This window comes from Ursus arctos, unplaced genomic scaffold, assembly GCF_023065955.2.
Source record: "Ursus arctos isolate Adak ecotype North America unplaced genomic scaffold, UrsArc2.0 scaffold_16, whole genome shotgun sequence".
NCBI classification, from domain to species: Eukaryota; Metazoa; Chordata; class Mammalia; order Carnivora; family Ursidae; genus Ursus; species Ursus arctos.
In genome coordinates, this window is record NW_026622830.1 from 40880146 (window position 1) to 40901979 (window position 21834).

At 45.9% G+C, this 21834-nt stretch overlaps 1 protein-coding gene across 2 annotated transcripts in view; it reads left to right on the forward strand.

Moving 5' to 3' along the window:
- PCSK2 (proprotein convertase subtilisin/kexin type 2) overlaps positions 1-21834 on the forward strand; it is a 250659-nt gene that overhangs the window by 137206 nt on the left and 91619 nt on the right. For both annotated transcript variants that reach the window (XM_044385610.3, XM_044385611.3), the window contains one exon: positions 2533-2570. In XM_044385610.3, coding sequence (XP_044241545.3) covers positions 2533-2570 — 38 coding nt within the window. The remainder of the gene's footprint in view (positions 1-2532; positions 2571-21834) is intronic.

Sequence of the window (21834 nt, forward strand, 5' to 3'; positions counted from 1 at the left end):
CTGGCATTGCAGTACTAGGAACGGTGCACCCTCTCGGGGGATATAGCCAGCGGTCTAGAGTCAGCTTGATTTGCTGTGGGGTGGGGGAGGGGAGTGCGGGTGGGGGGGTGGTGTCACCTGAGATTGTGTGTGTTGGATGTTCCTGCCTTAGAGTGTCTGGGCAGGTGGCTTGTACCTGGCTTTCCCGAGGCTTAAGTATGTATATATACGCACGATGATCTTACACACCACAAACAGGAATAGAAGGATGATCGTGCCAGGGCGCCTGGCTGGCTCAGTCAGCACAGCCCGTGACTCTTGATCTCAGGGTTGTGAGTTCAAGGCCCACGCTGGCTGTAGAGATGACTAAAAAGATGAATAAACTTAAGAAGTATAATTATGCCAAAAAATAAATTGACTCCCTGCTAGAAAAAAAAAATATATATATATATATATTCTCTGTGTGCCCACTGTGAGTGTGTTTTTAGCTTATCTATATGTTACAAAATGTTTTGCCCAACACTGAGTTCACAAAATGTAACCAATTTCAACAAATACATACAACAATTTAATGTCAACACGACATTCTAAGACCCAGTAGATTTTTGACGATGTTTCCGCTGTCCCGCATTATCCACATGCCTCCGACGATGTGGTAGATGGCGCTGCCGATGGCGACCGTAATAAACGTAACTTGTCAAGTGTTCACTACGAGCCAAACACTCTTGATGAACTGGCCCTCATCTTGAACACTGCTTTACAAGGTAAATAATATCCCCATTTCAAAGATAAGGAAACTGAGGCTCAGGAAGATGAAGTCGCTTGGCTGAAGCCTCACATTATTCCAGTGTCTGAATCTAGAACAGAACTGGACCTGCTGGTCTCCGTAGCCTGTGTTAGTCCCCAACCCATCCCACAGCTGAAATGGACCATTTCTGTATTAGGATCCAGGACAAGGGCCGGCAACCTTTAAAAATACTAGTCCTTGAATCTTCTGACCCCCATCCTTCCACAGTCCTTGGGAGGGGGCGTGGGGGAGGAGGGGGAGGAGGGTCGTGGATGGAAAGTGACAGGCTGTACTCTCCCAAACTACAGAGAGCAGCCACGAATGGCAGCATTTGACCCGCTTTGCATGTCAACATATGAGCAGCTAAATGTAATGTATGTTCTATAGAACAATGACTCCCCGTCCAGAAATTTCTTGTGTAACCAGAAAAAACAAAGCAAAAAATTTTTTTTCCAAAAGAAACATCCCGATACTAGTTCTTTTTTGCGGGGCAAAGCTGTATCTGCTGCCAGGCCTTAGGGTGCTCGTAGGGAAGATGCCACCTATCAGAGGGACTGAATGATGCCTCTAGCTTTTGAGCATGGCAAATCTAATCCAGCTATTAAATGCCACTGAGCTAAGCGCACCTCACTGCTCACACCACTTGATGGAGAAGAAACCAAGCCCAGAGAGGCCAAGCACCTCGCCGGAAGTCATGTAGCTAGGTGGCCGCAGGGTTGGGATTCAAACTCGTGTCTTTGACTCCAAAACCTTCGCTCGTGACCACGACACCAGGAGATGCAAGTTTTGCAAAGGACTGGGTGCTGCAAAGGTTATATGGCTCTGCACCCCTGGCTGAGAGCTTTCGCGGTCCTTTCTGAGGCCTGACGGGCAGTGGAATGCAGTGCTGCTCCGAACTCTACCGCTGCAAGGACTCTTGGGCAACAAGACGGGTCACATCCAGGAGAAAGCACATGGCTCCTGCAGGGAGGCTGGAGGTCGCAGTCTTCCTGGAAAGCCATATTCTGTAGGGACAAGCATCAGCTCTCACCCAGGACACTTCACGGGAAACCATTTGCCCGCTGCAAAATTGCCTCTCCCCTCAGCCATTTTCTTCTTCTTATTCCATGCCACAGAACACTGCCCTGATCCATTGCTGTCTGTACCCTGTTAAATAATAATAGTTTTTCCTCCCTCGGGCCAGTTTCATTTCGGAAGAAATGCCAGTTGATGCTTTGAAAATGTCAGGATTTCCACAAATCTTTGATCACTGCTCTGATGAGCCATCCATCTTGCAGCCACTAAGCCCCTTAATGCGGACATGCATGTCAGAAGTCTTATCCTGGGGGGCGCCTGGGGGACTCAGTTGTTAAGCGTCTGCCTTCGGCTCAGGGAGTGATCCCGGCGTTATGGGATCCAGCCGCCATCAGGCTCCTCTGCTGGGAGCCTGCTTCTTCCTCTCCCACTCCCCCTGCTTGTGTTCCTTCTCTCACTGACTGTCTCTCTCTGTCAAATAAATAAATAAAATCTTTAAAAAAAAAAAAAAAAAAAGTCTTATCCTGGGGCCCCAGCTCTAACTGGCTTCACTCCTCTGACGCGTCTGGTGGCAGCTGACGCTCCACCTAGGAGGTGCGGCCCACCCTCACTCGGGAATGGAAACCCAAGGCCAGGCCTGAGGCGCACGTGCTCAGCCCGCCAGCCCCATAAGGAGGGTGCCTTCTTGAGCAACTTCCCTGGGGACACAGTGGCCAGTATTAACTTTCCATCCTGTGGTGTTCTTTTCACAGGGATTGACTATCTGCACCCGGACCTGGCCTCGAACTACGTAAGTACAAGCTGGCCGGGTGGGCGCACACACACAGAAACACATGCACGCACGCCCACGCACGCGCGCACGACCCGCGGATCTTGCTGGAGCCACGGCTCGGGCCAGAAACAAAGGGACAAGGGCTAGAGCCCGGCAGCACGGAATGGTGGTGGCTTTGTGAGAGGACAGTCAGGTGACTTGAGGTCTGAAAGAACAAGCCCAGGAAAAAGGACGCGGTGAAGAAGAGAGCCTTGGCCAGCTTTCGTATCAACTCTAGCCGAGGGTATTGAATTAAAGGGTGGAAATGCGCCTTTTGGGTTCTTGCTGGATAAAACCAATGCCAAAAAGCCGAAAAGAGCGGCAACTCGCATCGCTACCATAGCTTTACCAAAGCAAGGACGTCGTCTTATTTTATTGTGTTTGTGCTTATGAGCGCCCCACACGGACTTGCCCCCGCAACACTGAGTCCACTGTATGGTAACCCTTGACAAATAAGACATAGTCACAGAGAATCACGATACACACTGTTGAGCTAGACCCGCACGCTCTCGCTTTTTACCTAGCAAATCACACGCTGCTTTCCTGGTGAAACCTGCAAGCCCTTTCAACATGAGAGACCGCTTTATGTTCACCCCAGGGAGTGTACCAGCCAAGCGCGGCTGTGCTCGTACTAAGATGTACTCCTCCCGTAACCTCCAGGTCCAAGTATTTTTTTAAATCTTACTTTGGTTAGCTTAAGAGTCTCATATTAAGGAGAATATGGACTTCATTAGAGAGAAGATTGCTAACAAGCAGAAGTATTGTCAGTTCAACACTCTGGGCCATTCGTCCTGGAGGGTGTGCCCGCGCACATTGTGGAGAGAGAACAGAGATTTTTCCTCCGTTTATTGCATTGAGCATCAGGGAACAAAGCACCAATCTGCTGAGCTTCTATTTACTTCATGGGTCTTATAAATCTAGAAGAGTATATGTTGGACTAAGCGTCTTTTTAATAATGATAATAAGTAGTAATAATAAAGTGAAATGAATCATTGGCACAGTCCAGCCAATATGCCCCCCCCCCAGAAGGAAATGACAGAAGTTAAACCAAAGGTTTATTCTCAGAGATGAGAATCCACTGCTGTAGAGAAGACAAGAAACTGCCCGTGAGTTATAGGTTCTGGCACAGCGCCCACCTGCAGGTCTGAGGAAGCAGATCCCTCCTTGTCTCTGGGACCTTCTTCCCCCACGGCGGAGCTGTCCTCCTGGCCGTTCCTCCTGCTTCCTTAAAGGGACTGCCCGCACAGGGCCTCGACCGCCTCCGCCAATGACCTCCCTCTCTCTGCCTCCCCAGTAACTGCAGCTTTCAGAAGGGGAGATGGAGAAATGCGTGTGTTGCATTTGCTCCAAGGCTCTGATACCCAGACACCTTTCCTTAGGAAGAAATGGCAAAGGGATAATAGCCTGTGGGGCTGGCGGTTCATCCTCACCGGGCTGCTCCCTGCACAGAGGCATTTATATCTTTTCCACGCTTCATAGGGTTCCCACCGTCTCCAGAACCCCAGCACCTCCCAGAGCCGCCAAATAGGGTGCTTCGCTTTTACAAACCAGTGTTACCGCGTCTTACAGCTTGTAGGACTTCAAGGTTGGGGCGGCCTTCAGACGGCTGGAAGCTGACAGTGCATGGCCTCCCTCCAGCCAGTCCAGCCCCCGTGCAGGTCACCCCCAGGTGAAGGTGATAATCACTACACTATGGAAACATCCCGAGGCTACTTACCCGGAGAGTGACCTGGGCGTCCTTCCCTTCTTCCCGCCCAGCCCCCCGTGCATCTGCGACAGGCTGCCCCCCCCATGCTGATTATCAGATTAAAAAGAGATAGTAATTCGAGTGGGAAAATAATCCTCTGGGGCTCTGATGAACTACAGGTACAATGTTAATCAAAAGCATGATTCACCTGCCAAAAACCCTGATCTGAAAATGGAAAATGAAGCATCCAAATTGGGAGGTGCCAGCTCCCCTCAAATCCTTAATATCAGAATATACGTGAACACGGCGATGGCTTCTTGGGTGCTGTGTTCTTTTCTTTCTTTCTTTCTTTCTTTCTTTCTTTCTTTCTTTCTTTCTCTCATTTTTTGTTTCGTTCTGAAAATTTTTTTTCTAATTAAAAAATAAATACATGTTCCCTGTAGAAAATTTGGGAAAGCACAAAATAGATTCAAAACCTGCCCTAGCACCATTCTTAATATTTTAGCTTATTTTGGACTTCCACTTCTATGTGAATATTTTTTAATAAAATCGGGCTCAGTTGTATACACAGCTTCCCCCCTTGCACTTGATAGGTCATGAACATTTTTTATATTACTAAATATTCTTCAAAACATGACTATAGGGGCTACATAGTCTGGTCTCATGCTGTAATTTATTTGAACATTCTAATTCTCATTGTTGGACAACTAGGTTGCTTCCAATAAGCGTCTCATTCAAAGACAGAGAATGACAGGTAGTGACAAAGATGGTAGAGGGGCTCCGAACCATAACCCGCTAAGGAGAGATGAAAAAACTAGGGGGGAAAAGATAACTAAAAGGCACATTAAATACGTTTTCAAATATTTCAAATTCTCCATGAGGACCGAGACATTCAACTCGCTCAGTACTTTCTCCCAAGAAAATCCCCCCACCCGTGGGTGACAGCTGCAGGAAGAAGAGTGTCGTTCAGTTTAAGGAACAACTGTCCAATGATTGAGGCTAATAGGTAAAAGGAGTTAGCTCTCCCAGGAAATAATGAGTTCTCCATATCTGAAAATGGTCAAGGGGAGTGTTGATAACCATTTGGAGGGAATGTGGAGGAGACAACATTGTCTCCTCTAAACTTAAACTAGATGTCACCTACGAATCGAACGGGAAACGTGAGTTCCATACAAAGCAGCCTCCATCCAGAGGAAGTTCCGAGTCTTCGACATTTATCAAACACTTGGAACCTTACCAAAAAATTATCTATAATTACACATGGCTGTGAAGTGTTTCCGGGTCATTGGTACAGGTGACGAAACAACATCCAAATACCTCCTTCTTAATTTCTCAGCAGAGAACCTGAATGTCAACTAGATGGCTCCAGTCAGTGTCTCTCTCGCCCTGTGTGGAGTTGGGTGACAACTTTGAAGCTCTTAACCAAATTTATCTTCTTTATTTTTAATTAAAAATTTTACACTATAATTAACAGAATGAGAATGGCAAGTGGAGTAGAGCCACCCAGGAGAGCAATGAAATCAGTGGACGGTGATAAGCTCAAAAATTGTTTGAGCAAAGGATTAACAGGTGGCGTCACACCTTGTTAGGTGACTTAATGGCTTGGATATGATGAGCTTGCCTAGTGCCCTTCTAGTGACATGTGCCTTGGGTTTCTCCAGAAGCAAACCCTGACACAAGGGTCAGAGTGCAAGTAGTTTATTCGGGAGGTGATTCTCGGAAGCAGGGGTAGAATGGGGAGTGAGACGCAGAAGGGAAGCCAATGAACAGTGCTTTATCAAAGCTCCATGGGGAGCGGCTCGAATTCGATCCTGCTGGGGAATCCAGGAGCTGGTGTTGCACATGCAACAGAGTTTTCCCAGCCGGGATGGGCTCCCCGCAGAGGCTGGGGTATTTGTACACCAACTCCTGTCAGTCCTTGGCTGACGGCTGGTCCTGGGGGCTGTGGATGTGAACATTCCAGTACTCGCTTCCTTCTACGGTCTCAGAGAAAGCCCTTGGCAAAGAGACGCTGGTAAAGGCAGCTGGATGGAGTTCACCAGGGGTTGGGTGATAGGCCAAAGGCATAGAGGTCTGGTACGTGCCACATTCACCACGGGAGGATGACCTCTAATTTATTAAAGGTCACGATAAACAGAAAGGAACTGTGTTGAGAAAATTCCTTCTCACTACTGACTATTTTCAGTGAGAAGTGAAAACTCTATCAGAGATTCTTGGACAGCTGTAACAAAAGTGTCTTGATAATCAAACCAGCAAAAACGTTTCCCACAGCACAATTATTTTCGAAGTTTCTGTATTCCGTATATTAAAAGAAAAGAGGGGAGCCTGGGTGGCTTAGTCGGTTGAGCCTCTAACTCTTGATTTCAGCTCAGGTCATGATCTCAGGGTTGTGAGATCGAGTCCCGAGTCAGGCTCCACACTGGGCCTGAGATTCTCTCTCTCTCTCCCTCTCCTTCTGTCCCTCCCCACCTCTGTTTGTGCTCTCTCTCTCCAAAAAATAAAAAGAGAGAGAGAGAGAGAGATAAATTTGAGTATGCTGGTACTCCAGCGTTCTTTCTATTTAAACTGAGAATTGAAATCCTTTGAAAGGATTACAATATAAATGAAAGTCATTAGTGTTCATTTAATTCAACAAGTCTACATTGAATCTGTTGATTGTTAGGAGCAAAGGATAATAATACCACTTTTATTTTTACTCTATTGTTCTGTGATTGAATTTAATCTGAGGGACACAGTCCCACCGGTCAATGCTCACTATTTCAAATGATTAAAATCCTTCTTTCCCCAATCCTTCAGTAATAACGTGAAATGAGTATTGGCCAAGAAACAACTTAAGACCAAGTCAAAAGCAGAGTTCCTCTACCCCGTTCTCTCTGTGCAAACGGTCCGGATGTATGCTGTGACTCCCCTCAATCCCTGTGTATTGAGCCCGCTATGTGCAGCAGAAGAGGGAAACCAGACAGGGGTGTTCTCCAGAGAAGCCTGAGCCAGTGAGGACACGGGTGAGGATGCGTCTCGCAGGGGAGGGGCGGGCGGGCAGGAGTTGTATCACTTTACTGCGTGGCCTCGGTGCGGTGACGACCACAGGCCTGTGCTCACAGTACCGGGCCAAGCCTAGGGGTTCTTCCAGGTCTATAGAACAGAGGAGGACTCCTTCAAGAACACGTGACATGTGACTGAGGTGGCACCTGTCAGCGGACGGGCAGGGGGAGTGGAGCTGAGCGTCTCCTGCTTTGTTCCAAAGCGGCTCCGCTGGGGCTACAGAGGTGAAGAAACACCTAGTGGTTCCGTAAAGCTCTTCTCCCGGTGGGTTGGGGTTTTCTCAGCAGCAGACCTGAGACAAAGATTTAAAGGCAAGTTGTTGATTTGAGAGAAGTTTCCAGGAAGCATCAGCTGGGGAGAAGAGAAGTGATACCAGAAGGGAGAGCAGCCAGGAAAGGGTTTGTTAGGAAGCCAGTGACACCTGAGGGCAATGGGAGCTTAATCGCACTGTAGAACTCTGGGAAGCAGTGTAGACAGAGCCCTCGCAAAGTTACCCCCAAAGCTTGTCAATCCGTGGTTGAGGGGTGTGCCTCCGAAGCAGGGGCAAGGTGGGGAGCTCAAGGGGTTAACTCCCTGGCTCTTGTGGCCTGTCCCCCATCTGTGCAGAATAGTGTCAGGGGACAGAGAGCAGAGTCTTCAGACACAGAGTGGCAAGTGCTGGCAGTTGGAAATCAGCCAGCATGCAAAGGTAAGGTTTCCAACAGCATGACACAACAGTGGAAACTGAGTCAAACCTGAGTGTGACTCCTGGCTCCCTAGTTCATAGTTCTGCAACTTCAGATGAAGAAACCACTAACCTCCCTTGAACTTTAATCTTCTCATTTGTGGAATGGGCAAAAAGAATATCAGGTTTGTTGTGAGGTATCACTGAGATAACATATGTATCGGGCAGATAATAAATGTTCAACACACATTCATTTCCTTCTCGAAAGAGTTGAGATCACAACTCTGCACATGGCTGCTTGTCCCGCTGGAGGAAAGCAGGGGAGTGCCTTAAAAAGCCAGTCCAATTGCTCAGTGCACAACACGGTCAGCTCAGAGTTATCATCCAGACCAAGTGTAAGGTCGTGAAGGAAAGCAGAAGCCAAAAAGTGGAGGTCACCGAAGTAAATCTAAAAGATTTCTTTGAAAGATGAAAGTCTGATTTTGTTTGAAAAAATGAAAGATTTATTTGAAAAAGAACATCCAAGCAAACAGAAGATACAGGCAGAAAGGAGACCCATCGCTCACGGCCAGGGATGTAATGAAGAAGGACGGTCCTGAGAAGCCGAATCTCTGATCCCCGTCCAGCTTCTCTGTCACAGATCTTTGAACTAAAAGGATATTCGTGGATACGCAGAGGGGAGGGCTAATCCCAAGGTGAGTGAGGGATTATAAAATTGCGATTTTTCCAAATGAGGATTTCTCTGGTGTGATCACAGGGTAGGAGACCGGCGTCTGCCCGAGGGCCTCCACCTTTCAGCTGGGAATGTGTGGGTCACCCTGTGAGCAGCCTCGAGACCTTGTGCAGAAAGTCAGTGCAGATTCACCTGCTCTTGCTGGAGTTTTCCATGGATTCTTGACTGCGGCAAAGGTGGAAGAGTGCATTGACCGAGTACTCGTCCTTCCCGAGACCTATGGCTTTTGCCGTGGGGCTTTGCAGAAAACAGAAAGCACCCTTCTCTAGAGGGGTGAAGTGTAATTCCCATCCCTTGACTTCGGGCTGGGCCTTGGGACTTGTTTAAAGCAACAGAAGAATACAGAGGTTCTGTGCCAGTTCATGGGTGAGGTCTTACGAGGCTTTGTATGTTCCCATGTGCCCCCCCGTGCCTCTGCATCGCCATTAGGAGAGCATGCCCAGGCTCGCCCTCTCGACCCCAGAGGTGGTAAAGAACTGGCAGAACTGGAAGCACAGCCACCCAAGTCAATCTGTAGAACTGCAGTAAGAAACAGAGCCACCCTTCTGAGCACCCCCAATATCATCTGAAAGCCAGCTGAGCCCAGAGGCTAGCAAGCCCAGCCAAGCAGAGCCGCCCAGCTGACCCCAGCCTAGATCATCAAACTCCCAGCCTAACTGCAGACCTGTAAGTGATATAAAAGCTTATTGTTACATACTGCTGACATATTCTGTTGCTTTTATGCAGAACCCCCTCCTCGGTCTTGATTTCCAGTTGATTTCCATCCCGACCTGAGGTGTATTTCTTTGAAAACTTTCCCAGATTCTAATGATTAATCTTATCATTCATTTTGGCACTTCACTCATTCGTTCGACAATGCTGTTCCCCTATAACGCGACTACATCACCGGCTCTTTGTAGGAAAGTGCGTACTTTTTTATTTTGTGTGCCTCTTAACATTTACCCTGATGGTTAGCAGACATTAATAAGTCTTCGTTCCGCTGCATTGACTATTCATTCATCATTCATACTTTCGCAAATAAAATCAGGCACTAAATCATATGATGGATGGTCGTCTAGCGGTGACGAAGGGAAAGTCTCGCATGCAGAACCCCTAACTTTCATCTCTCAACCACCTCTTAGGTGGACGGCTTCATTCCACTGCCCATGATGCATGTCCCCAGTGAGGGAAGTAGAGGACCATGGACCTGAGGCCCCCATGGCCGAAAGCCTGGAGAGAATATGCCTCTCAGTGTAGATAATCTACAGGCAGGTAGCCAAGAGCTACTTTTTTCTGTAATGTCTAGAGCTCGTCGGGTGGTAGAAATGCAATTAATTCCCGTATGGGAAAGGACAAATTATGCTCTTAGGTTCAGCTGAAAATTGGGAACATGGTATATTTATGCTCCAGGGTTATTTCACCAAATGAAGTCCTTATAAAAGAAAAAAGCCCACCCCCCAGGACCTGCACGTTTCCATTCTTTGATGGGTTCTTGACAGGTGACTGTCCCTGAAGAGGGATTTCCGGAGCGCTCTGAAGGGCTGCCAGCTCTGAGCCCAGAGGAAACACCTTAGAGCCTGGCAGTGGTGTACGCACCAGGGCTCCAGGTGGCAGGTGGCCGTCATGATGAAAGGACACCTGCTGGACGTGGGCGCGGTCCCAAGCCCCGAATGACTAGATGCTACAAAGTGCCAAGTGCATGCGCGGCTCCAGGCTTTTAGACCGATTAATATTTAAGTAACCACATTAATATTGCATCCGAAATTGAGGTTTAAGCAACCTTTATGTCTTATTGAAAGGAGGAGTTGGCTTCTTTCGATGTACTTGTTCATGCTAGCCAGGTTGTAATAAGCACTTTATCACCAGGAGGCCAGACCGATTATTGGGGATAAGAACTTTTTCTTAATCATTTGGACAGATCATCAGTCAAATGACTATTGTCTGACTTAAGCCATGTGCTAGATGAAGCTGTTCATTTTTACAGGGAGGTACTTTGATAGAAAAATGGAAGAATATAAAATCTGGTTTAACTGAAATGAAACTGCTCATTTGGACTTAGGTGTATAACTACAGCCAAAAGCAAAGAAAGAAATTTATGAATAATCCATTTTTCCATGTTGTTCAGTTGACTAGTTTTTGTACCATTGAACCGAGTCAACATTTAAGAGACTCGTGTTAAGTTTCTGCCACATGCAAGATGCTATACTAGGGGCCTGGATTATAAAGTGTGAAAAATATGCTCTCTGCCCCCAGGGATTTCAGAGTTCAATGGGGAAGGCATAATTAAGTATATAATTAAATTATATAAGTATATATATAATTAAGTATAAGTTAAGTATATAAGTATATAATTGCAAGTATACAATTACATTGTAATGTACTAAGTGCCATCCTGGAAAGAAAAACACTGCCCACTATGGGAACACAGCGGTAAAAACAAGCAGCTGGCCCTAAAAGTTAGAGAAGGAAAGATCCTTAAATGCATTTTTAAAATGTTCTCTTGGGTTGATACATCATATGAATTCATTTAAAAGCTTATTCTATATGATACTGAACAAAGGGTGATTGGATTATAATTGGTTTCATCTAGAGATTTGCTTCCACCAAGAAGCCCAGACTAAAAGTATCCCACAAAAGTCATTTTCTTACCTTAAATTCTCTAAAGGCCTTTGACACAGTCTCATCTCTTTGACTAAATTTAAATGGCTTAAAGACCAAGATAATCTCTTTCCATTTTTTGTTCATGAGAGAATCAACTGGAGGCCTTGTTCCCCAAAGAGATCATTCATAGAGATTCTTCTACAAATAAATGACTGAATTGTGGATGGATGGATGGATGATGGATGGATGGATAGATGGATGGATGGATGGATGCCAATGAGACTATTAGGATTTTATTCTGCTTATCACCAAGCATACCTGTTCAGAAAAAGTACAGTAATATTTATATGACATGATAAACCACAAGGAAGTTATCTGTGCAAATGTCAAGAATACTTTCTCCGCGGCCTTTGTTTCTTTCTTACTCTCTTTCTCATTATCAGAGACACTCATCGAATTCCTGAGATGCGAAACATTTCACTAGGTTTCCAACTTTGGCTTTTTAGCTCAAAGAATCAAACACCCTTAGGTGACCCCCACCTTGCCTGCAGCAGACCTCACAAATAATTAATTTGCCAATATCTCCTTACTGCAGCTGTGACGAGAAATGCTGCCCCTACTAAGGTGACACCAATGCTACCCTCTCCCTTTCTTCATGGGCCTATTTCCCAACTCTACTTCCTTAAAGCCACAGTTCTGGATCTGTGAGTGAGCCTGCCCAGATTCCTGAGTCCACACACCCCATCCGGAAGGAGAGAGTGGGTGGCCATCTACAATGCCTGTCCAGGTCTATTGACACGCCACAGAGCCCAAGTGGGTGTGTCCCGTGGTGCCTGGCCTCCGTGAGGTCATTGCCGGGCACCTGTGCGTCTGATGGAGACTAAAGGTCTGACCCACCATCCAGTCTCAGTTTTCTGAAGTGACAGCGAAGACCGAGAAAAAATGCCCAGGCCTCAAGGAAAGAGGATTAGACCCTGAGCCATGGATATTTCTAATGTATAATACACTTGTGTAGTCGTATTCAAGAGTCATGAGGACCACGCTTTGATTTCAACTAGATCCCATTCTTCTCTTTGAAATCTCTCAATTATTTTTCTCTGAAGCCAACCCCTTACTGTGGTAGGCAGAATTCTAAAATGCCCCCAAGATACCCAGCCCCCGGTGTAAAGGCCTTGTGTAATCCCTTCCCCGTGAGTGTGAGCAGGACCTGTGAATATGATGGGATATCACTCCCACGACGAGGTTGCGTTATACAGCAAAGTGAAAGGCATTATTGATGTGTAATTAAGGTTCCTAATTAGTTGACTGTAAGTTCATCAAAGGGGAAGTTAACCTGGGTGTCTTACCTAATCAGGCGAGCCCCTTAAAAAGAGGATCTTTAGATCAGAGAAGGAAGAAGTAAGAGTAATTTTAAGTAGTAGAGACTTTCCGTTGTTGGCTTTGAAGCAGCAAACTGCCATCTTGTGCAGAAAGCACAGGGATGGTGCGCCGCGCCTTAGAAGCTAAGGGGCTCAGTCTTACAACCACAGGGAACTGAATTCAGCCAACCACCGGTGAACTTGAAAGAGGACCCCAAGCCTTAGATGAGATTGCAGCCCCAGCTAACACCTTAAGCAAGGTGAGACCGTGAGCAAAGGATCTAGTTAATCCATGATCAGAAACTCTGAGATAATAAATTGGTATTCTTTTAAGCCACGAAGTTTGTGGTAATTCACTCTACTGCAATAGAAAACTAATACGGCCTTCCTGATTATCCTGAGATTTGAACATAAACTGAATGACTGGCTTTTCCTCGGAGTTAATAAAACAGACTGTTCCTCAGGCTTTACATTTGTTAATATGGTTGCTTTTAGCTCAAAAATAACTCTCTCATAAATTATGATTCTGCTACAACTGTGGGCCAGACCCCCTGAGTTCCAATCCCACCCCAAGGACTTGCTAGCTAGGTGACCCTAGGCAAGTTCATCTCTCCGTGCCTCATCTGTAAAATGGGTTAATAATAAAAAATATTCATTGATAAATGTTGTACTTATCAATATCTTATTGATGGTTGTGATAAGTCAATTAAGTAGTATACACAAGGCCCTCATAACTGCTTCTGACATATTGGACACCCGGTGTTAAGGGGTGCAAGTTGCAATTGACGCTCCTTGCCTGAGGTCATGCAGCTAGAACTTAGCAGAAGCCCACAAACCCTGTCCCTGCCTTAAGGACACGTAACAAATTCACGAAGACCATTTTGAAAATGAAACTCAAAGAACCAATTGGAGTGCTAGTCTAAGTGTTCGTGTTTTCCCTCCACTTTCCTGTTGTTACGAAGTATGCCGCAAGTTCATGTAACTTGTTACAGCGGCAGCAGAAAACCAAACAGGCCCTCTTCGTTGAGAAGGGCGTGTTCCCTCCACCTGGAGGAGGACGGAGCGCACAAACCTCGCCGGCGGCTGAGGGTAGGACATTACCTCTGGCCACTGCCCCAGCTCTGCAGGCTCGGTGGCGACCCAGGTACCCCAGGTCTGAGGCCAGCAACGGCCTGGATGAAGCCCAAGCTGCTCCGCGTGGAAGTCAGCAGAGCAAAGGCTCGGGCAGCCCAGGTGTGGACGCTGCGGTGGGTGCCTGCGGCCAGAACTCATCCCGACACTCCTCAGTCATTATGGAAATAGACGCCCCTACAATCCCCATCTCTCCAGCGCATGTTTTCTCAAAGCTGATACCGCCTTCACGTTAGGTTGATTTGAGGGCATTTACCAATGTTTACTCTCTTTTCAATGCCTCCAAGTGGATGTGGCTGGAGCAAATGGGGGAAGGATGGTCCGTCCTGGGTACACGGAAAGGTGGGCTTTGCTAGAACAACTCTAGGGATTTGACGGGTGTTCTGATCCGGTCCCTAATTCACTACATAGGAGGAAACTGAGGCCAAGGAGGAATGTGACTGGTCAGAGGCACAAGGCAGGTTAGAGCAGAGCCAGTCCTGGCACAGAGGTCTCCAGCGTTCCCCCACCCAGAGACACGGCTGTCCCCGCCCCCCTTTATGTGGCAGCTCACACCGCAGTGCTGAGCCACACAGCTGGACACTCCCTCGTGCTCAGGCAAAACTCAGCCCGGGCAGAGAACCAGCTGTGGGTCCCTCTGCAGGGGCTTCAAGCCTCTTGACCATCTCTGAGCACAGTCTTCCCCCGCCAGGTCCTCCCAACCCACCCTCTGCCATCTACACCCTGCCATTCAGCCACCAAAGAGAAGCCTCCAGATGGAGTTATGTCTGACCTGCTCTGACTCCCTTGTACCATTTTTGGGTGCCCTCACCCTGACTTTGGTCTGCTTCTGCCTCCACGTGCCAGCATTCTCTGTGGGGGATCGCCCTCTTTGCCCCACATGCTTAGAGACCTGATAGGTCTGGAAATTGACACTCTCGCTTGGCGCCATTGAACCTGTGACTGCCTGTGGGGGCACGAAAACCCGGGCTCAGGTCGGGAAAACATTGGGGTGCAACTCAGCTGCCAGAGCCCCCTGCAGGACTTTCCTGGTATCCCATCTTGGCCTGACTTCCTCTCTGTTTCTATCCTGCTTCTCTCCCTCCTTTACTGGTTTCCCCTGGGAGCACATCTTCCATGAATCCCTTCAGTAAATCCCAGAAGCCTCCATCTCCGAGTTCGCTCTGGAAATCCTGACCTCCTCACATGTGAGCGATCTGGAACTTGGGCAAAGCCGAATTTTCCATCCGACAAGGCCAGGGCGGAGAGAATCTCTGGCATAGAAATAAGATTAGCTTCTCAACCATGGTAACCCTGCTGGCTCCCAACCTACGGGAAATTATTTTTCACAAAGAAAGAACCCTTAATTATCTACGGATAATTAAAACCTGAAGCTGAGTACAGGAAGCCAGGGCTTGGCTCTGAGCAGTGCTCCTCGCCATCATCCCCAGGGTGATGGCGAGGTCTCTACTTTTACTGTCGTGCACATGCGGGCTCTCCACAGTGCATGCTCCGCTCGGCAGAGGAAGAATAAGATGTATTACAGTGTGTGGGAGATGTTTTCATTAAGCTATGGAAATAGCAGCCTTGTGTTTTATAGCTCAAACGTTGCCAATTTTTAAAATAAGAGGTTTAGTGTAAATCTAAGCTATTCAGGGAGCGTGAGTCCAAGGACTCGCTTGAGTGACTGTGAGCAAAAATGCATTGTTTGAGCTTTACAGTCCTCAGTGTCCCCGTCTGTAGAACCGAAGATCGTCTTCTCTGCTTGAGAATCAAAGGAGTATAATGATTGTCCGTATTACTGATTTGAGCAATGGGTCTTTGCTGATCTATCAAAAAAATATAAATTAAACTCCCCCAGAATGCTAAAACCACTGATGCTCTTCTGGTATTGATCTCGGAGCACCCTCCTTCTCTTCCCCACCAAGGCACACAAACAAATACAAACGTGTCCTCTGCTGAATGTGTAGAGAATGTTCCAGAAGGCTCAGTGGGAAGGAGCCAGTTTCTGTGTGGGTGCCAGCATGGTGACCAGACAGACACTGAGTCATTTGATACAGTCAGTACCTCGTTAGGATTCTTCCCAGGAACTTTGCAAAGAATATGTTCTCTGTGAATAAGACATAGCCCAGGTTCATTAACACCTCAACTAACCACTCACAAGCAATCACAATCATCTTATCCGATACAATAATTTGGTTTGTGACTTTTCATTTGTTGCTTGGCTGGTCTTCACTCATAAACCCACCGCCCCTCACCACGGAGAGTTGATTGTTGTCAACAGAGTATAAGATCCATCTTTTCTCTCCCACCTCGTCTCCCTGCCATAGCTCTAATATTTGGATCCCCTCTGGTTAGTCTCTTTATCTCTGTCAGCTTCTTCGAATCGCAGCAGTACTGATACCCAGCATTTGTTGACTCTGTACTATGTACCTCTTGAAGGTAGGAAACCAAAGATCAGAGAGGTTAGTGATCTCCCTTAGCTCACACAGCTAGTGAAGGGTAAAATGTGAAGTTCACCATTTGTCACGCTGACTGCATTCAGTTGGGCCCCCTCCAGGCTCCCACAGATAGCAAATGACCTGTGTTCTCATTATCAGTATTAACCTCCACGCACCATATTTACAAATCCTTCCAAAAGGAAACAAACCTACTCTGGAAACAATGCTTATAATTATAATCATGGATACTACTTGTCCCTCACAGGGAATGCTTAAAATATCAATTTAAATGCAAATGAACCTTATCATCCAATTTAGACTCATTCCACTGTGTTGAAATTAATATAGAAAATAATATCGAGCACTAAATTATGAGTAATTAATATTGACACAATGAAAAAAATACTCTCACTTCAATATTTTGGGGAGGAGAAGTCTTGTCTGGGCGTGTGCTGTGAGTACTGGAATTAATAACTAGAACACAGTAGCCCAAGTGCCTGACATGCAGGATACCACGAGAGAAATATGGGGGGGAGACAAACGGCAATGATACATCTTAGGACCAAGTAAGATCCATTTCGGTTCTAAAGAAAGTACACGATCCTGGTATCTAAGTGACTACATGTATTTAAGAATAAGTTATTTCACAAATACTAAAGAGCTGTAGGGAGAGCCTGAGAAATTAAAATCTTTAAAATGTGAAAACAAAGAGAGCCTGTGTCTTTTCTATAATCTCACTTGAAGGTTGGCAAACCATGATGCATGGGCCAGCCACCTCTTTTCATAAATAAAGTTTTATTGGAACCCAGCCACGCTCACATGTTGACTTAAGGTCCATGGCTCCTTTCATGGTACAGTGGCAGAGCGGGGTAGTTACAACAGAGACCATCAGTATCGCAAAAGCCTTAAATCTTTACTATTGACCCTTTAAGAAAAAGTCTGCTGAAATCCCCTGATCTACCCAGCTGTGTGTCAAGACATAGGCAAATGGCTTTGTTAGAAACAGGAGTCCAGAGGGTTGCAATGTGGGTCAGGTCACGGCTGTCCCGCTTTCCAGCACTGTGGCATCTGACAAGCTGCTAGATGGCCAAGGAGCTAGCAGCCTCATTTGTAAGCTGAGAAAATTGGATTCTTGTCTGTTGTAACTCTAAAATCTTATGAAACTCTCCTCTCTTCCAATAAAATCACTGATTAAGAAACAAATGCTAAATTGGTTTTATAAGCAAATGAAATTGTCAAGTACTTGCTTTTGAGAACGACAGACATAAAGTCAAAGTTATGTTCCTTTTCCATGCACGATGCTCTCCATATTAATCACTGTGACTGAGGGATTTCAAAGAGTTTAGCATTTGTTACTGCCTTGGATTCCCCCAGAAGCCAACCCCGAGGTGCTGATTCACGGATATGCAGTTTTAATCACATATTCCTAGCTGTAAACATTTTTGAGCAGCCTCTCCGAATATATTCATAGTTATGTATTCACGCACCGTATGTATGTCCTACTATAACGATGGACTATGCACATTATAAAACTATTCAGGGGCGCCTGGGTGGCGCAGTCGTTAAGCGTCTGCCTTCGGCTCAGGGCGTGATCCCGGCGTTCTGGGATCGAGTCCCACATCAGGCTCCTCTGCTGGAAGGCTGCTTCTTCCTCTCCCACTCCCCCTGCTTGTGTTCCCTCTCGCTGGCTGTCTGTCTCTGTTAAATAATATATATATATATATATATATATATATAAACTATTCAAGGAAGGAACTTTTAAAGGGTAAGATAAAAATAAATATTTGAAACGTCATAATACACACCCATGTCCATAGCAGCATTAGTCACAATAGCCAGAAGTTGGGAGCAACCCAAGTGTCCCTGGACAAGTGAATGGATAAACAAAATATCCACACAATGGAATATCACCCAGTCTTAAAAAGGAAGGAAATTCTATTTCATGCTACAACGTGGATGAACCTTGAGGATGTTATGCTAAGTGAGATAGCCAGGTACAAAAAAGACAAATACTATTTGCTTCCATTTGCATGAGGTACCTAGAGTCATCGAGTCTATAGAGGCAGAAAGTAGTGATGGCTGCCAGGAGCTGGGGGGGTGGATGTGGGGGGAGGGAGGGAATAGGGAGTTACTACTTAATAGGTATAGAATTTCAGTTTTGCAAGATGAAAAAGTTCTGGAGATTGGTTCTGGAGATTGGCTCAACAATGCAAATATATTTAATACTACCAAACTATATTTTAAGATGGTTAAGATATAAATTTCATGTGATGCTTTTTTCACCGCATTAAAAATAAATACATAATTTTTAAAATTGAGCTTTAAATAAAGGAAGTTATCATATACCATCCCCACACCCCAGTAGATCATTTTGTCCATCCCCTGGAATGCACACGCTCATTTTGGAGACCTTGCACTAAATAACCAGTGTGTAAACCTGTCCATGGTGCGCTCGGTAAAAGGTTCTGAATAAAAAGTCCTTTGCCAGGTAGATGTTAAGATTTCCCTCTTCAAGGAAGATAAAACAGTATAATAGAAATGGTGCTGAGGAGGGCCAGGCAAACATGTGGATCTGGGTTCCATCCCACCTCTGCTATTTAGTTACTGAGATTTGAGGCAAGTTCATCAACCTCTCTGGGCTTACATCCCTCAAATGTAAAAGAAACATGTTTTCATTTTTTCATTTAACAACTGTTTATTGACTGCTAATACTATACCAGGAGCTATGGTATATGAGATACTAATAAAATATATGGTATATTAGTTATCTATATAATATTTGCTTCATAACAAATTACCCCCAAACTTGGACACATAAAACTACAGTCTTTATCTCACGCAGCATCCATTGGTCAGGAAGTCAGGAGCAGCTTGGCCGGATGGTTCTGGTTCAGGGTCTGTCTTGGGGTAGTAGGTAAGATATCAGCTGGGGCTGCACCAACTGAAGGTTTGACTAGGGTAGAGTATCTGCTTTCAAGATGGATCACATGGGAATGGCTGCTGGCAGGACGCCTCACTTCCTCCCCCTGTGTGAGTGTTCGTGAACTGCTTGAGTATCCTCATGACATGGCAGCTGACCACCCTTGGAGCAAGTGATCTGAGAGGAAGCAAGATGGAAGCTACAATGTCTCTCATGGTCGAGCCTCGGAAACCACCCACCACCATTTTGCAATATCCTATTTGGTCTGTGGGTCGGCCTTCTTCATTGTGTGAGACTCTATGCAAAGTCAAGAATCCCAAGGGGCAAGAATCCCCTGGGGCCAGCATGGATACGTGGATACATAAAGTGAACGTAGTACTTACCCTCAAGGACCTATTGTCTACAGGGGAAAATTGACTCCAATACATAATTGCAGAAAGAATTGTTTATTTGTAACTGTGGTTCCTTGCTATGATGGAGGAGTACTGAGTCTTATAAATGTGTTTAATGTGAGGAGGCTGATCTCGTCTGCTGTGTGAGGGAAGTCTTCCCTGGAGAAGAGAACATTTATGTTGACGCCATAAGGTTGAAGAGGAGTTAGCCGGGTATCTGGCAACAGAGGAAGCAGCTTGTGCAAAGGCCCTGAGGTGGGAATATGCTCAGCCCTTTCAAGGATCTAAAGAAAGCTTGTGTGCGTGTTAGGGGAAAGGGAGAAGCATATCAATCCAGGGAGAAAATGGCCTGAGATGACACTGGACAAGAGGAAAGAGACCTGGTTGTGTGGACTTTAGGAACCATAAGGATTTGCAACCTCATCATAGAAGCAAAGGGAATTTTTTTCTTCCAGGCAATGGTAGGGTGCGGAAGGAGATGCCTGGATTCGGTATTTTTCAAAGATCTGTCTGTGCTGGAGATGAATTGTGGGAAGCTGGGAGACCATATGGGGGAGTTTTCTAGGAGAAAGATTACTTTCAAAAGAGCTGTCGTGTTTTTTTTTTAAAAAAGAGAGAGCAAAAGAAAATGCAAAGCGCCCCAAATTTAGGAGACACTCAATATATATTACTTCCCTGTCCCTCTTAAAACAACCAACCAACTCAGGAACATTAAAATAAGGTGATATCTGCAAAACAGATATCTCTAAAAAGAGTAGGCAAAAATATTGTCAAATACTGCTAGCCTCATTAGGCACCTCGTAAGCTCAGGCACTAGGGTCCAGAAGGAGCCTTGTCTTGGGAAACAGAGGAGCATTTAGCAGTGCTCTTAATGCCTTGCTCCGCCATCAGCAGGAACCCGGACCAGCCCACAGAGAGCTCTGAATAGCATTTATGATGCTTAATCAGAAAGCATGCAGCGTTGATCTGGAAATTAATTGGGTGCTCGGGTTTTTCACACATCATGGAGAGTTAGACATCACAAAGAATTTGATAGGAATATATTTAGTAACAGTATCACTGATGTTCAGTCCCAAGCAGAGACCCGTATCTGCTTTGGGGCTCATTATATCCTGAGTGACAATGGGTGCTTAGCAAATCTCTATGGATTATGATGATTAACCACATTGTTCAGTGTCTTTAACAGTTAGTGAGAAATTGGACCAGACCTGGGGTCTTCAAAATATGACCCCCTGTGCGATTATGTATTTAACCATTTTTAGTTAATGGACTCACTGTTTTAACTTAATAGATTGTTTCTAAAGGTAACTATAGGTTACCACCATAATGGAAACCATCACTGGCTATACAAATAAGACGATCATTAAAAATAGACACAGTCCACCCCTAAAACTCCCGGTGCACAGCCCATGGCGGGTGCAGCATGCCCCGAGAAATGCCGGACGGGGGTGTGCCTGCCCCAGAGGAGCTCGGAATGAATAGCCAGGTCATCGGTCCCCACAGCTGTGTGTGCCTGCAACCCGCGGCAACTGATAAAGAATGCAGGAGAATGAGAGGCAGATTTCTCAAGCGAACAACAATGAAATCTAAGCACGAACCTAAAGAGATGAAATACATGGGAAGGATAAGGAAATATGCTAAGGCCTAGAGACTACTTAGACTTTGCAGCTCCAGGGACCACCAGCTAAAAAAAACAGAGAGAGGCCGCACCTCCTGGAACAGGGACCAGGACTCATTTATATCTAGTGTGTCTATAATCTGGGGAGGGCCTGGGACTGAACTCAGGAAAGGCTCAGTACTGTGTTCACTGCTGCTGAACACAGTGCCCTTGCTCTAGAGGAAAACACCTACAGAGGGACTCAGAGGTAGGTATTTGCAGGGGGCAAAACCTCCCTGCAACCTCATACATTGCTCGAGCGAATGTCAAACGGGGTAATCCGTTTGGAAAAAGGTTTGACAGTCACTTATAAAGGTAAACACGTGATTACGGTAAACCCGCAATCCCACTCCCTAAGTATTTACCCAAGAGAAATGAAAGCATATGCTCGTAAAGAGACATATACAGGAATGTTCTAGCAGCTTTATTCATATTAGCAAGAACTGGAAATAATTCAAATGCCCATCAACAAGTGAATGGATAAATAAAATTGGGGTGAGTTCATACAATGGAATGCCATTCCCCAACCAAAGGAACAAACTACTGATGCATACGACAAAATAGGCAGATCTCAAGAACACTCTGATAGCTGAAGAAGGCTGGGGACAAACAAAGAGAAGTGCCTACGCTCTGGTTCCATTCAGAATAGTGGTTGACCG